Raw genomic sequence first — 16134 nt, forward strand, 5'->3', positions numbered from 1 at the left:
GGCTACAAATCTACTACCATTCCTGCCTTATGAGACAGCAAAAGAATGCAAAGCATACATGAAGTGCGTCCAGCAACACGTCACCACATTCTAGGTAATGGATCCAGCCTTGGTACAATCACTTTTCCTGTGTTGGATCTCATCCAGTACATGCCAGCTTTTGTGTAAACTTTCCCCTCTTACAGAACCGGCACACCTGACCTTTTAAGAAATGTGGGTTCTATTAACCACATACTTTCACTGACAGCAACACTGCCATTTCATTGCATCCTGTGTGGAATTTTATCAGTGTCGTAAAGAGCCTAATCAGTCATGCTGTGCTTTGGTGGCTGAGATGTATAGACTTAGTAGGAAATGCTGTTTTGTGACTCCAGTAAGTAAGGAATCATAGCAGCCTTTCACAGGCTGTGGGTCATCGATTAGAATTGTGGGGGTGAACTGGCAGCAGTCACATCAGACCCAGGAGAGGGATCCAACTTCGCCAAAACAGCAAATGAGGCAAAGTAGAGTGCAAACACTGCTGCACTCCCACTCCATCTCATAAACAAGGAAACAAGTCTTGGCCCTCAAACCACTTTTTGTTTCTGTTGTGCCTAGACTGTGTTTGAAGACATGTCAGAGAAGACTGCCCCAACAGGTGGGCACAGTGCCAGGCATGCTGGAAGAAAGGGCATCTCACATCTGTCTGCCATGCTCTGGACAAACAATGCTTGCCTTGATAGGAACTAATAGACATTAATGTGATTTTATTGGAATCTCACACCACAGTGGTATCACCCAAGATACCATTCATGATGCTCACTTCGCACAATAAACAAGTTCAGCTACAAGTCGACACCAGTGACTCTGTGTCCTTGTTAAACTTTCAAATGTATCTCCACCCTGGAGTGCCACCCCTTCAATCCACAACTTGCTGCTTTGTAACATACAGCAAACAATGCATTTCAGTCACAGGACAATTCACAATCGCGGAAATGTACAAAAATGCCATACATCATCTTGGCTTCCTTGCTTTTCACAGCATGGGTATGGAGAACTTACTTCAGCCTTGGCACTTTTTCTGCTTTCAGATTTCTCATCCATGACTCACAACAAGTGCCATTTCAGGAATTGGAAACCCTGACATTTTTGCTGGGGGTCTAGGAAAATTGAAGAACTTTATGGCACACATTACATTAAAGAAATCAGCATACCCTCACTTCTTCCATGCACGGCGTGTGCTCCTTGCACTGCATGATGCTTTCAAAAATGAACTAGACAGACAGACAGACTTGGATGTTATTGAACCTTTGTCTGCAAGTGTGTGAGGAACACCTTTGGTTGTTGTGAAAAAACTGCCAGGTAAACTGTGCCTGTGTGGAAACTTTAAGGTTACAGTCAATTCCCAGTTACAGATAGATATGTATGTCATTCTGAAATTGGATGAGCTTTTCTCTGCACTTATAGGAGGCCAATATTTTTCTAAGGTTGATTTCTCCAAAGCTTGCTTACAACTACCCCAACATGAGGAATGGAAAGTCCTGGTATGCAACTCACCACATTTTACATAATTTTAAACACTTGGCTCTTGTTGTGGCCAGTTTCCCAGTGATCTTTTGAAGTTTTCCCAAGTAACTACTGCACGATGTTGCAGGCTGCATAAATTACCTAAATGACATTGTCATGACGGGGGCCACAATGGAAGAATACGTAGGAAACTTTCAGTTCGACGACCTCAAGCTCGAAAACTCTCTTTTATTTTTTTTTCAACTGCTGGTGGAATACGTAGGACACATCTTCTATAGCAGAGGTATTAAGCCCGCACAGAAGCTGGTTGAAGCCATCCTTGTGCTTCCTCGCCCCACAAATTTGAAGGAGCTCCAGCCCTTCTTGGGAAAAATAATGTATTACTGAAAATTTATTTGATTGTGCTCCCACTCAGCAACCCACGTAAGAAAGGTGTGGCTTCTGTACAGTTGGAGGCAAGTGCATCAGCACTATGTCTTGTCATATTTCAACTGGGCAAACAGCTAGTGGTGGCCCTGAGGCTCATCTTGGCACATAGAGACGTGGACCACTCTGAACATCAGATTGCATTTAAAACTCCCCACTGATTCCAGCCTGGACATCTTTCTCAGCAGTTACAATCATGAAATTCACTTCCGCAAAACCACTTAACACACCAATATTGACACCCAGTCCTGTCTACCAATGGCCCCCAATGCAGAGTTCAGTGTGGCTGCAGCCATGGGGAAGGATGTGACGTTACATCAGGTACAGTGGTACATACAACATGGTTGGGACTCCAACCCGTTGCAGCATTACTTCACTTCCACCACCAGCTAATCCTGATGGATGGAGTTATCGTATTAACCACAGATAAATGGTTTCCCTGGACCTGCAGCCTCTGCACCCATCAATCTTATGTCTGTTGCACAGAAGTCACTGGGACATCTCACAAACTAAACTGCTTTCCCAACACTGTGTATACTTGCTGTGTATAGACTGGCAGGTTGAACCTCTGTCTGCAATGGTCATTGGTGCGAACAACAGCAAGTGGCTCCCTGCCAAATGTTCTCAAGTTGGCTGATGCCCTCATGCAGGTGGGAGTGGGTTTGTGTCATCTTCATGGGCCCTTTCCTGGGTACTACCTGGCTGACTGCCCTTGACTTGTACTCCAATTTTCTGCACATGGTCAACTGTCACTATATGAGTGTGAAGACTCTAGTCAAAGTACTAAGCAGAATTTTTACTATTAAAGGACTTTCTCTTCCACTGGTGCTGGACAATAGACCATTGCTTCACTCCAGGCTTTTGGCAAGTTCTGCTGCAGAAATAACATTCAGCACCTGATTTCTCCACCTCTCCACACCTGATTAAATGGCAAGGCTGAGAGACTTGTGTGGACTTTTAAAACACAGATAAAGGAATATTGGCCAATGTTCTTACAGATGCACTAACACTTTTTTTGAGTTCTTACAGGTCAACACCGACAGGGGAGAAGAGTCTAGCAGAGCTCTTCTGCAGTCATCAGCACTGCATGCTCCTCCATCTCATGCTACCAATGCCTGTGAGGCCATCTGCAATGCTGTCCCTACACTTCCAAGAGGAGCATGAATAAACAAAATTAATTTAGCATATGAGCTAATTATGAACATCCACAATAACAAGACTATTTTAATCAATACTGACACTTTTCCAGACAGTGATCTACCCTGTAGCAGGAGAAACTCTTAACCTATCAAGAACAGGAGCAGTTAAGAGGCTAGAACTAGTGGAACAAAAGTTCTCAGGAGAATATTGGGATCTCGAAGAACAGAGAATGGTCAATTTAGAAGATGAGTGAACCAAGATAGAGAGAATCTCTGACATCATCAGGAAAGGAAGAAGTGAGTTCTTTGGACACATCCTTATAATGGACCAGAGGAGGTTAACACAGCAACTAACTCAGTTTCTGGTGTACAAGAGAACCAAAGTATGCTGGATCCAAGAGGCACAAGCAATCTGGAAGAAATGGGAATACAGGAACTAGATGTATACAACAGGGTGAGCTTTAAATAAAAAATTCAGGCTTGCACAGGCTTCAAGAACAGAACTAGACCCAGAACAAAATCAGCACAGACAAAAGAACAAAGAAAGTTGTGAGGTATGAGGATGAATGAATAGTAGACAAGGAAAAAGACCAGAAAAAACTAAACTGATGTAAACGAATGTGGTCCTCAGATGGCCAAAATGAAAAGACGACGTATATTATATTAACCACCTATGTACTGGATTGTTATCTTTGTTCATACTGATATTTGTATTTCAGGAAATATAATTCATCTTTTATAGATTTTTTATTACTCTTACAGGTATCTATGGTTAGTTACAATAATTCATTTATTCCATTTTAATGTTATTCTGTTATACAGTTAAACACTAATGTATCCTTAACTCATTACATACTAGTATAAGATTCATGCCAGCAGTACAATCTCAGAACTAATTAAAACTAATCCTGCTGTTGACTTATTGCAGAGAGCAACAAGCAGCTTTGATGTTCATCCTCATTTCCCACCTTTGGAGAATACACATTCAGATACAGGCAATCTTCACTTCCTTTGTACTGGCCCTTCATATTTATTTGTGAACAAATGTTTCCTTCTTCCAGTGCATCCTTAATTCCATCCCACTGACTCAAAGGCTGTGGTGGCTGTAAGAAAGTAAAATAAAATAACAAAATAAGCCTTTTTAGTATCTGGAAATTTTGTAAGTTTTTCAATATGTTTAATAAACAAATTTGTTTCTGACCAGATTTTACTGGTGAGAAGTCCTGAGTTTCACATAAAAGTTCAGAAACAAAGCACCAATCAATGTAATTGCATTTTTCACAATCCCCAGCAAACCAAAAAAGGCCAAACATCATCTGAGCTCCAAAAATGTTAAGGCCACAGTGTTCAGGGTCCAAAAGGGTGTCCCCTACTGATCGACTTTGTGTCTAGAGGATAGACTGTAAATGCAGTGACCTACTGCCAAGCCCTTAATTGACCATGCCATATTGTTTGAAACAAATGGAATGGATTTTCGTCCAGCAACATCATACTACTTCACGATAAAGTTCACCCACATTCTGCTGCATTAATGAAGGACTTGCTTTGGGAGTTTTTGAACATTTGCCTTATACTGAGCGATTACCATATTTTTCCGAAACTGAAGCATTTTTTGAGCAGAAAGCACTATGAAAATGACAACAAACTGAAAGGGGATGTTAGTGATGGGTTCAATAACTAGGCTGTCACTGAGTATACAAAGCACATAAGAAAGTTGAGCTGCAACACCTGTTTAAATATGAATGGAAACAACATACAAAAATAGCTAAGATATCAAAGTACGTTTTCTTGAATATAACTGTCTGGAGAAACAAACATTCATTACTGAACAATGGAAAGTCCAGGTTGAAATATCAACAATTATGAAAAGTATAGATTGCTACTCACTGTAAAATGACATGTTGAGCTGCAGACAAGCACAATGGAAAAAAAGAGGTTACACACTGAGCTTTTGACAACAGCCTTCTCCAGAAAGGAAAGGAAAACACACATACACAAGCAGGCACACCTCATGCACACGTGACTGCTATTTAAGCTTTTCTGGATGTACTTGCAATCTGCTTGTGTGGATATGTGTGTGTGTGTGTGTGTGTGTGTGTGTGTGTGTGTGTGTGTGTGTGTTTCCAACTTCTTTTCTGAAGAAGGCTTTGGGTGAATGTTCAGTGTGTAACAGTGTTTTCATTGTGCCTGCCTGCAACTCAATGTGTCATCTTTCTGATGAGTAGCAATCTATCCTTTTCATAATTGTAAACTTCTTTCTTATTTTTAGAATCAGTCTTGTACTAAGCAGGTCACTTATCGATAATAAACTAATCATTTTAGGCTCAATGAGAATAAATTTTGAGTATATTAAGATGAAGCCAAATTTTTTGTCAAAGTATCTGTTATGCAATTGTCAGAAAGAAAGATATTATTATCATGTTTGCAGTGTGTTTATCTATAGGGCAGCACTGCAAAGTGTCAGAACACACAGTTGTCAAAGAATAAAAAAAAAAAATAAGATGGTAGGATGACTTGATTCCATGCGATGTTACCAACAAAGCAAAACACAGTAAAAGCATACAAAGAACATAATTGTCCAGATATGTAAGCGAGTCTGGAAGTTACATCCACACAGAGATTAACTAACAGTGGAACAACCTCTGTTTAATGATATTAGTATATTGTTGCATCACTAACAACAAAATCTGCAGATATCTTTAGATATTCGCAATAGGTTACAAAGGGTAAACTGTATTGTTACTCTAGATAATTGCCTATATTAGACATTATTCTTCCAGCTATGCCATCTGAGAACATTCACAGGCTAACTCAAAACTACAGCCTGCTTCTACCTCTCTCTGCCTCTCACCTTCTGCAAGGCTCTGCCAGAATCCAAGAAGGGTGATCATTGGTAGAATGGATATTTACTGTGATTTCTGAAATTTTCTCAGTGAGGCTGATTGAAAATATTTTTCAGCAGACCAGTTGAAATATCATCTTTAATCTTCTGCATAATATTTTGATAATGGAGCCAGTCATCATCAGGTGCTCTAATTAATGGACTATGACCAGCTTGTTGTTCCAACTATAACTAAACAAGATGATCTACCCACAGTCTGTTGAAGTCCAGGGAATGAGCAAGTCTAGGACCATCATTCAACAACCCTTGACAAAGACAGGTACAGCAGCCTCCACAATATTTCACAAATGAATGGAATGGTAAATATACCTACTATGATACTTGATGTTGACTCTTCTAATATCTGTTAGGCTAGCTTGCCAACTATGTACGACTAACACCACTGGTGGAAAGAATGTTGTGGCACTATTGATCTGACAATCGAATAACAGACATTCCCAGAGTGAAAGTTCTTAGATGCTAACAATGTACCCACAGGGTAAAATTCATAAAAAAGTTATGGGATCACAATTCAGAAGAGTGTTTATTCAAATTATTAGTAACTTAAAAAAAGTGCATTTTTTGTAGAAATCTCATAAAACCAAGCCCTAAATGTATTGCATAATATTTATCCTCAGCACACCAGTCTATATGTATCATGTTAGTAAATATGCAAGACAGAGATGAACAGCTCTGTATAAACACCTGCAAAACACTACTGGTGCTCACACAGTCTCACATTCCTCTTTATTAAATGATTAATGGAAAATCTCATATAGAGATGTGAAACAAATACTAACAAAGAGATAGAGGGGCTGGCCAGTACTTACCTCAGCTCAGTACAGCCGATAGATACACACAAAACAAAACCGAAAATTTATGTTCCTAGCTTTCGGAACAAATGTTCCTTCATCAGGGAGGAGAGAGGGGAAAGAAAGGGAAGAAGGGAAAGGAGATTCAGTTACTCACAACCCAGGTTATGAAGCAACAGGGAAAGGAAAATAGGGAGGGTAGCAAGGCACTTGCCCTCCCTATTTTCCTTTCCCTGTTGCTTCATAACCTGGGTTGTGAGTAACTGAATCTCCTTTCCCTTCTTCCCTTTCTTTCCCCTCTCTCCTCCCTGATGAAGGAACATTTGTTCCGAAAGCTAGGAACATAAATTTTCGGTTTTGTTTTGTGTGTATCTATCGGCTGTACTGAGCTGAGGTAAGTACTGGCCAGCCCCTCTATCTCTTTGTTAGTATTTATTCCTCTTTATTAATCTGTTATCAAAATTATTTATATTTTGAGTTTTTGTACTTCTCACATGTTATGTTGCTTACCCATTACTGACTCCTCCAGATTTTAAAGGGATTTTTAACTTACAAAGGAAAGTACTGACATAAGTTAACATCAAAATTTTATGTTGTCATGTAATCACAAACAGGAATGCAATGTCCACTTATCAGCTGGTAAAACAGGTCTGACATATATACAAATGAAATAAAAATATCAACTCTCCAGATTATATCAGGATAGGAAAACAGAAAAAAATTAGTAGTGAGCTAAATAGTGCTAGTCTCTCTGAATCATGTCCCATCTGGAGTAAATGCAGCTCGAGACCTAGCCAAGATTCAAAATCTTTGGTACAAATCAGACACTATAACCACTGTTCAGCAAAAGTGCTACAATTTAAAGGAAAAATTTGGATTGCAAAAGGAAATGAAAGCTGGAGGTAGAAAACAAAGTGAGTAAAGGATGGGGATGAGTTGGCAAGAGGGAAGATGGAAGTGTGAGAAGAAGGCGAGGGTGGATGTGGGGTGGAGGGGAGAGGGAGAAGAGAAATAATCAAAATGAAATAAAGGTATAACATAGGGAACTGGTTGGCACATAGTGAGAGAAGGCAGAATGTAAGTTGAAAGTAATATTCATTTATTCACACATAATGTTCTGTAAATCCCATTAGGAAGGAGAGCCTTGAGGAATGTTGAATGAGTCGAGTTATACATTAACAGGCAAAAATAGCAGCTACTGAATACTTCTGCTATGAAAACTAACAAAAAAATTATCACTATTGCTAATCTATTCAAATTTAAACTATAGTAATGTAGAAGCACAACTGTTTAGGATAGGGAAAGTTAGTTTTGTGCAATATTCGGAGCACGAGTTATAGTCAGGTGCGGGCCGAATTGCAGTAAGTTACGCATACCATTAGTTGCGAAGGCAAATAGAGGCCACAGGGGCATAGAACTGCCGGAGAGGGTGCACATAGCAGTTTCCATGGCGCAAGTCACAGGCAGAAGAGGGCCACTGGCCAACCTAAGTGTTACGCGTACGTGATGCGAATCGGCACACTTGGCAAAACAGAGTCGCACAGCCAAGTACAAATATGTGCCGTTTTCTAATGAGATTCATTCAAGTGTGGTAGCTCTCCTGGACAGCGGGGCATATCACACTGGCGGGCTACACGCAGCAACAGATGGGGCTCCATCGTCCCAGTCCACGGCAGGTCATTGGTTTGACTCCCTGAGGCTGATGTGGGGTCTGTAGCCAGCCAGCCATCAGTGGGCCACTCCACGGCTCACTACCACCAGCTATGCCAGTGAGGAAGGATGCAGCAGGTCGCTTGGCAGCTCTCAGTGGAGTAGCGCTGAGTCAACGGGGAAGAAGACCACTGAGCTGGCTGTCGGCACAGCCCTGACGACGCGGTCCTACAAGGCCAACACACAGCAGCATGTTGCACTGGGTCGCTGGGGCGGTGGCCTCAGCATTGCGGGACCTTGTGACGTGGACTGAGATGAACGGGGTGCTTTAGTAGAAACAAATAAATCATTTGGAAAGTTCTCGCCTAGTTTTAATATGGCACCTCCTGGCACCCACCCACTACATGTGGTGTCAATACGCTGCATTTGGTGTCTGATACCACAACAGTAATCATTTTATAACTGTATATTAGAAGAAAATCAGCTACTCTGAATAAAAAATAACAGTGCTTCTTCTGGTACACTGTTAAGCTGTTGTTTTTACCTTATACATCAAACAAAGAATTTGCTGGAGAAAAATATAGAAAGAAACTGAAATATGATGGCAAAATAAAGTAGCTCTGGTTAAGAGCAGATGAGCAACAAGGGTCAGTTGAAAGCTTTGTAATTATGAAGTACACATGTGGAAACAAGTTACTTAATTAATATGAACATTAATATAAGTTTCATGGTAGTCATAGTACACATTTTTGCAAACTGTGATGTGAATAAATGGAAAACATAGTGACAAAAACTGTCTGCTGTCTTTCCATAGCATTTTTACTACATCTATATTCATTTCAAAGTCCAAGCTGTGGCTTTGAAATTTATTTTGGCATAACTGAAACTTACTTTGGCATGGTTAAAATGCTATGAAAAGACAGTAAATGATTTTTGTTGTTATATTTTTTTCCAGTCAAATAAGTGACCAAGACCTTTGTGTCACTATAGTCTGTTATGTGGCAGGGTATTGCAAATTACGTGGGTGCTCCCAGAAGCAGCAGTGCTACAAACTGTAATGAAATGAACAGACCTGCAAATGATCCATGCTTGGTGCAGGGATTTGCAGTTCACCCCCAAAATAACCCAAGGCCAATGTAACACATGCTTGTCAAATGGGCTAAAAGACCCTTTACTGAATGGACACACCATTGCCAAACAATCTCAGGAAGCAGTGACATCCATTAAATATATTTGAGTATGTGCATGGAGTGATTTAAAGTGGAACAACCATATAAAACTAATTATATGATCGATTTATTGCTCATCAGTCTGGAGCCCCTATGAGGTAGGATTGATAGACAAAACAGAGAATATCCAAATAAGAGTAGCATATTTTGTCACAAGTTCATTTAGTAAGCATGAAAGCGTGATGGAAATGCTCACCCAACTCCAGTGGCAGATGCTACAAGAGAGGCACTGCACATCATGGAGTGGTTTATTGTTAAAATTCTGAGAGCATACATTTATAGAAGAATCAGCCCACATATTGCTCTCTTCTATGTATATCTCACAAAAAGATCATGAAGGTAAAATTACAGAGATACTGGAGCTCACACAGAGGCTTACCAACACTTTTTCTTCCACATATCATTCAAGGCTGGAACAGAAAATGGGTAAAATGACAGTGGTAAACAAAGTACCCAAGTACTCTCCACAAACAACATAAGGTCTCATAAAAACAGATTGTAGCTAACAAAGCTAAGTGGATAGCATCAAGAAGAGGAAACTGCTTATGGATACAAAAATTAATCAAAACCCAGAATTTCCTTAATATGTAAGTATATATGAAACTACATTTTACAAAGTAGTACAAGCTTCCAAACATGTTGAAAACAATATATTCATTTAAAATGGAAAAGTCTGAAAGAAAGCCATTTCGTCTCTAATAAGAAGTGGAGTTGGCAATGAAATGAAGAGAAAGTGTCTCTGTAAACCATTACAGATTCCAGTGCTACATGTAAATCCTTCATTAATTTCTTCATAAATTGTAGCAACAAAGATCATTTTTCACCACTCCTTAGAATTTGAATAGCAAAGAAAAATTGCACAAGCTTTAAGTTTTCAAATTAACAACCTCTGACGTGAAAATCATAATGTCTCTAAAAATTTATAATCAAGTGGAATCAGATGAGCTTTCCACTAAAATAAAAAGAGTAATCTGTTACAATACTGCACATACACTATTCCTCATAATCAACTGTCTTTTGATGAAGGTTATTCCATGGCTGACTAAAATTTGCAGAAGTTTGGCTAATGTTAAAGTGGGAAAACTTAACAAATCTGTGAAACTATTGATCTACAGGTTACCAATACATCCTCAAAAAGAGATCAGTATATGACCAGATAGAACATTGTAATTTATTACACGGGGACACAGAAGGAGCATCCTATAAGACTGAATAAAGATAGAGACTGGAAATGGCATGCAGCCAGCTAACCCTTTCAAATCCAATACACCAAGGAGAAACACAAATTAAACAAAAGGTCCTTTCCAGAAGTAGCCTTAAAAATGACTTCAGTTAACACTGAAGGTTCATACACAAATAAAGGACTTCTAGTCTGACATGTGCAGCAAATGCAAAGGCGACATTTTAATCTTGCAGGAAACCCATAGAGGACCCACCAGCCACAGACTGAAAATCAAAGACTTGATATGAGCTTCTGAAAGATCCCACGAACAATACAGGAGTGCAATATTCATGAGGCCAGGCCTTATGATTCAATCATCAGTGATGACACATATCGATAATACACAAATTTTAATAAATGAATTGAAGATATGCACAATGACCTCCACCTACAGGCCACCTGGTGCAGATTTCAGGTTCGGAGAACCAAGTAACTTCCAAAAATCAGTCAATAAAGTTCATAAATGGTGATTTCAATAATTCACAGCATAACACGGGGCTACCAAGAGACAGATTCCAATGGGGAACAAGTCAAGATGGCAGAAAGAGCTGGACTCAAGCTTATACGTAATCCCAAATTACCAGTCTCTTTTAGTATTGGACGATGGGGACATGGATACAAGCCTGTTAACATACACAACTGGATAGCTCAGCAATCAGTTAAGTCAGCAGAAAAGGTGCTACCAAGCACTCAACACAGACCCATCACACTAACTGTAAAAGCTGCAGTGTCCCTATATACCATCCCATTTAAACGCCAATTCAACTTCAAGCGGGCATATTAGAGTTTTTTTCACAAACAAACTGGATTCCAAGAATTTCAAGGAATAATACCTTTCATAAAGTAACCAGCAAAAACAGGTGTGTTGACTCGTAAGTGCTTCAAACAACAGATATTGCACTCAGTTTCTTGGCAGCTGAATATGCTGCACCCATGTGGAAGAATTTGGCCCACATAAAACACACTGATGTGCCTGTAAATGTGTCATTCCATATCATATCAAGATGTTTGAGGACCATGCCAACAGAGAAGATCTACCCTCTCATGGGGATCACTCCCACTCCCCCCCTCCCAGTATATGGCGGCAAGTAGCTGCCACAGTGGAGAGGAAGAAACAGATGACAGATAACCATCACCCTCTACACAGGCACCAACAAAAATTAGGCTGTGTCACTCAAGAAGAGCATCCTTTGGATGTTAGATGCAATGGATGGCACCTTCGAAGAGAGGAGACTTCAGCTAAAAAAGGAGGCAACTCCAAATCCTATTCCAGTGCTGAAGGAAGAACTTGTGGCTGGAAATAAAAATTTTTTCACAAAATGGAAGACCCTCAACAAGCTGAGAACTAGTGTCTCAATTGTGTCAAGTATAACCTTGCACAATGTGGCTACTCTGATGGAGAATCACTATGCAACTGGGAATGTTCAAACAGGCGACCCCCTACTGATGTGCCCAAACCTCAGCACAAGCTGTATCCTGCTAGATTTACAGAAAGCTGATGATAGCTGTATAGCTGATTATTGGGCAAAACATTTTTAAATTTTATTACAGTTGACTTATAATAGATTTTAATGTATGGTGTTCTGGGCACGGAAAACAGACAAACAATACAATACGCTGTAATATTCTATGAAATCAGTATGATGTCAGGAAAAGCTCATGTACAGCTTGCACAATAGAAACTTTAGTCATAAAAGTAAGTTTTGAATAGATAAAAGAGAGAGGTATCTTCTGTCAACTCGAAAAGGCCTTTGATATCATAAACCATGATTTTCATCTCTGGTAGCTGATGGCCTATATTTACAAGTTGATGTTATTGTATTTACCACACAAAGCAAAGAGTACTGAACACACCAATGTCAAGGGATAGTGAGTGAGATTGCACTACTGAAAGACACTAGACAAGCATTCAATGGAACAGCAACATTTGCCCATCCAAATTTAGGTCTTACATTGTTTCTGTAAATTATTTATGACAAATTTTGGGATAATTCCTCTGAAAAGGACTGAGCTGATTTCTTTCCTGACCCTTCCCCCACCCAAGCTTTAAGACTGTCTCTAATAACCTCTTTGTTCACAGGATGTTCGATCCTAATCTTTCTCTCTATCTTTAGACTGGAAAGTCAAAGAATTGTGTTTCCCAAAGTGCGACACTATTTTTATATTATATAAATGATATTCTACAACAGTTTCAGTCTGACATCATCCACCATGCAGTTAATTGAAACAGCTATTGTTTGCTGTAGAACTGATGGATATTTAACATTTTGTATTAGGCAGACATTTAGGTAACTGAAAGCACAGATTAAAAATAATACTTCGAAATTAAATTCTGCAAAAACAGAAATGATTCATTACACCACAAACAGTGAAAAATATAAGATAGCTTTGTGGACAAAAATGGGTGCTATCAAAAACGACATGGTACTAGTAAATACAAATGTATTGCGAAATAAACATGTGGATTATACAGAGTCAAATGAACAGTCACCTGTATGAACATCTATAATGTCACTGATTTAATTCTTCAAAAGGGTGTATATTGAACATATTTTGATCCAGCCAGGCTTATAGAATTATTTTCTGCATAAAAGGGTCACCTGGAATGTAATGGGTTCTAAAACCACACATATTACAACATTGACAATGTAGGAAAAAGATACATTTTTATCTACTGCAAAGATGACAAGTTAAGTTGTCAGACAGGCACAATTAAAGACACTTACACATAAGCTTTCGGGCACAGCCTTTATCGGAAAAAGAAAAAGGAAGAGTAACACACACCATTCATTACACTATAGTTTAATTTTAATTCTCTTTTTCTGTATACAGTGCTGTAATTGGTGAGTCACCTGTCACAATATCTGTGACTATATGAAGCATGTAATGTTTCAATAAAGAGGTGATTTAATAATTTCGTAAACTCTTAGAGTGGGATGTATGATATTTGTGTCACAAATAGTGAAGCAGGTAGATGGCTAAGAAACACACAGTAGGGGAGTATTTTTTGAGGTTCAATTTTGCTCATTCTCACCTGAAATTAGAGTGATATTATTTAGAACTGTCTAACACCTCCCGGAGCCATCTTCCGTTACCCAACATCAATAGAACACTGTATCACTGATTCATTTGTTCATAGTGTTTGATAAATTGTATAACACAGCTTCCATTCCATATCTTTTGTGACATGTTGTCTGTATAAGCCTAAGAAATGTAAAAGGGTAACTTATAGCTTTCACCATCACTTTATATTAACATGCCTTACTTTCATTTCCCTTGCTATCCTTGTTACATGCGAAAGCTACAAATTGTTCGTCTTTTCTATTATTATTTTTGCTCTACCCTTAAGTCATTATTTGGATTTTGTTTTATTCATACTTGTCATTTTCAGTATACAAAATTTACACTTTTCTCCCTTACAATTTCCTCTCTCCCCCCTTTCTCTTGTTACCTCCTTCAGCTTTAAGCCAAATCACTGTCAGTACTATCATCTGGTATTCAAGTTTTAGTTGTTATGTTTGAGCTATTGTTTTCCTGCAGTTTGGTATTAATAATTCTGATTCCTCTCGACAGCTAGTATCTATTTTTACCTAGAGTTCACAACATTGTTCCCTTCCCACAACTGTCTGTACAATTTCTTCTACTTTCCCATATCTACATCTAACAATGAAAATAATTAGGTTTCTCAAGCAAATGAGTCAATGTTTGACTTTTCATTGATGTTTGTGTTAAGTATTTTACCAGTTTTCATTTTGCAATTTTTAAATAGCTGTTCCCCCTCTGCTTCATGTCAAAAATAAAAGTTGTATTTCATTTTCTGGAGGTTTGAGATAAGATTTCAGTGTTGTGCTGTGATGAGGCTCAGACATTTTCCTTTGTATTTTGCAGACAGTGCTTTCCCATGTGGACCTTAAGAACTGAATCAAAACTTTAGCCTCCCACCAGTTGTTGTCTAAACTCCACAAAGTTCACTTAATGATGGTATAGAACTCTCATCTATGAAAGAAGAGATATATAAATTGCAACATTTTAACCATGGCATAATGAATATTTCAGAAATGGAATTTTGTACACACACTTGGTGTGTTCATTGAGCTGAACAGTTCAGAGAAGTCAAAACTATAGTCTGAACTAAGATCTACTCCCAGTTCTGTTTTTTGTTTGTAGTACCTTCCAGAGGAACTGTTCACGCATGTTTCAGACACACTACCTACATTAATTTGTTTCATTATTTTTTAAAGTCTGTCTTACTAATTTTATAGACTTAAAAGTCTGATCTTTACTGAATGTACTTAGTTGCTGTTGGAAATTCTCACGCTATACGAGAATCATTTTGGGTACTTTTTTTATACATTATGGTGGTTCAATTTATTTTAGATGCATCTGCTGTATACTAATGAAGTTACCATACAAAAATAAAACTGTACCTTGAAACGCAGCGGTCCTACGGGGGGTTTCGCATAAGGAATTCCTTGGAAGCTATAATACATGATCCCCGATGAAGTTTTCGCCAATTTTCCTCTTAATATACCTTCAGACGTTTTGACTGTCACAAATTCATTCATACTGGAAACTTGTACGCACGCAAAAAACTGTTCTAAAAGATAAATTTCGAGAAGAGGTCAACGAACGAAATTTTCTGTCAGTTTTATATAAAAATTTAGGGGATCGTACAGGATATGTTATTTTGTGTCTCTAGTTCGTAACCATCATTATACCGAAGACAGTTATAATGCGTCAACACAGCCGTTTGGAAACACTACCTCTCCGCAAAACAACTTACAAAATCCCAAAACAAGCACCGGCTCAAACGCAGCGATATTTCGGTTTCAACTAAGTTGTGAATACAAACAAATTAATGCTTCATTGACTTTGTTATGATAAAAATTCCTTTTACAAAAATGATATGGTTATTTTACTAAGAGACGTCAACAAGAATTTATCCAAGCAAATAAAAGGTTCTAACTCCTTGATTTAGTAACTGCAGTGATCAGCTGTGCTGCACAATTTACACACGCTTCTATCAGCTGATCGTAGTTTGCGAAAGCTAGTGGTCAGAGATTGAAGCGCCATATTCAAATTGTTTCCCTTTAATTTATGAGGCACGATTATTGTCTTATTGTTGGCAGAATTTGTTCTCAGTAGCGCTTATGTTATTAAAAACGATTATGCTTCGTAAATTTCCTTCCAGCTAATGTGTTTATCATTAATACTTGGATTTCGAGCTATTGTGAAACGCTGCGGATTAAAATGAAATAACTTGTAAAAT

General features: G+C 38.6%; 1 protein-coding gene across 3 annotated transcripts in view; it reads right to left on the minus strand.

The window, feature by feature from the left end:
- The window catches only part of LOC126162505 (venom carboxylesterase-6-like), a 189550-nt gene extending 173657 nt beyond the window's left edge, over positions 1–15893 (minus strand). For 2 of the 3 annotated variants that reach the window (XM_049919052.1, XM_049919054.1), the window contains exons 1-2: positions 15293–15893; positions 4040–4174 (exon numbers count right to left, since the gene is read on the minus strand). In XM_049919052.1, coding sequence (XP_049775009.1) covers positions 4040–4174; positions 15293–15430 — 273 coding nt within the window. In that variant the 5' untranslated portion in view covers positions 15431–15893. Of the gene's footprint in view, positions 1–4039; positions 4175–13899; positions 14002–15292 lie in introns of those variants that run through there. The other variant, XM_049919053.1, reaches the window with a different exon arrangement.
- Between the last annotated feature and the right edge of the window lie 241 nt (positions 15894–16134).

The sequence above is a fragment of the Schistocerca cancellata genome, chromosome 2 (genome assembly GCF_023864275.1).
Source record: "Schistocerca cancellata isolate TAMUIC-IGC-003103 chromosome 2, iqSchCanc2.1, whole genome shotgun sequence".
Lineage (NCBI taxonomy): Eukaryota > Metazoa > Arthropoda > Insecta > Orthoptera > Acrididae > Schistocerca > Schistocerca cancellata.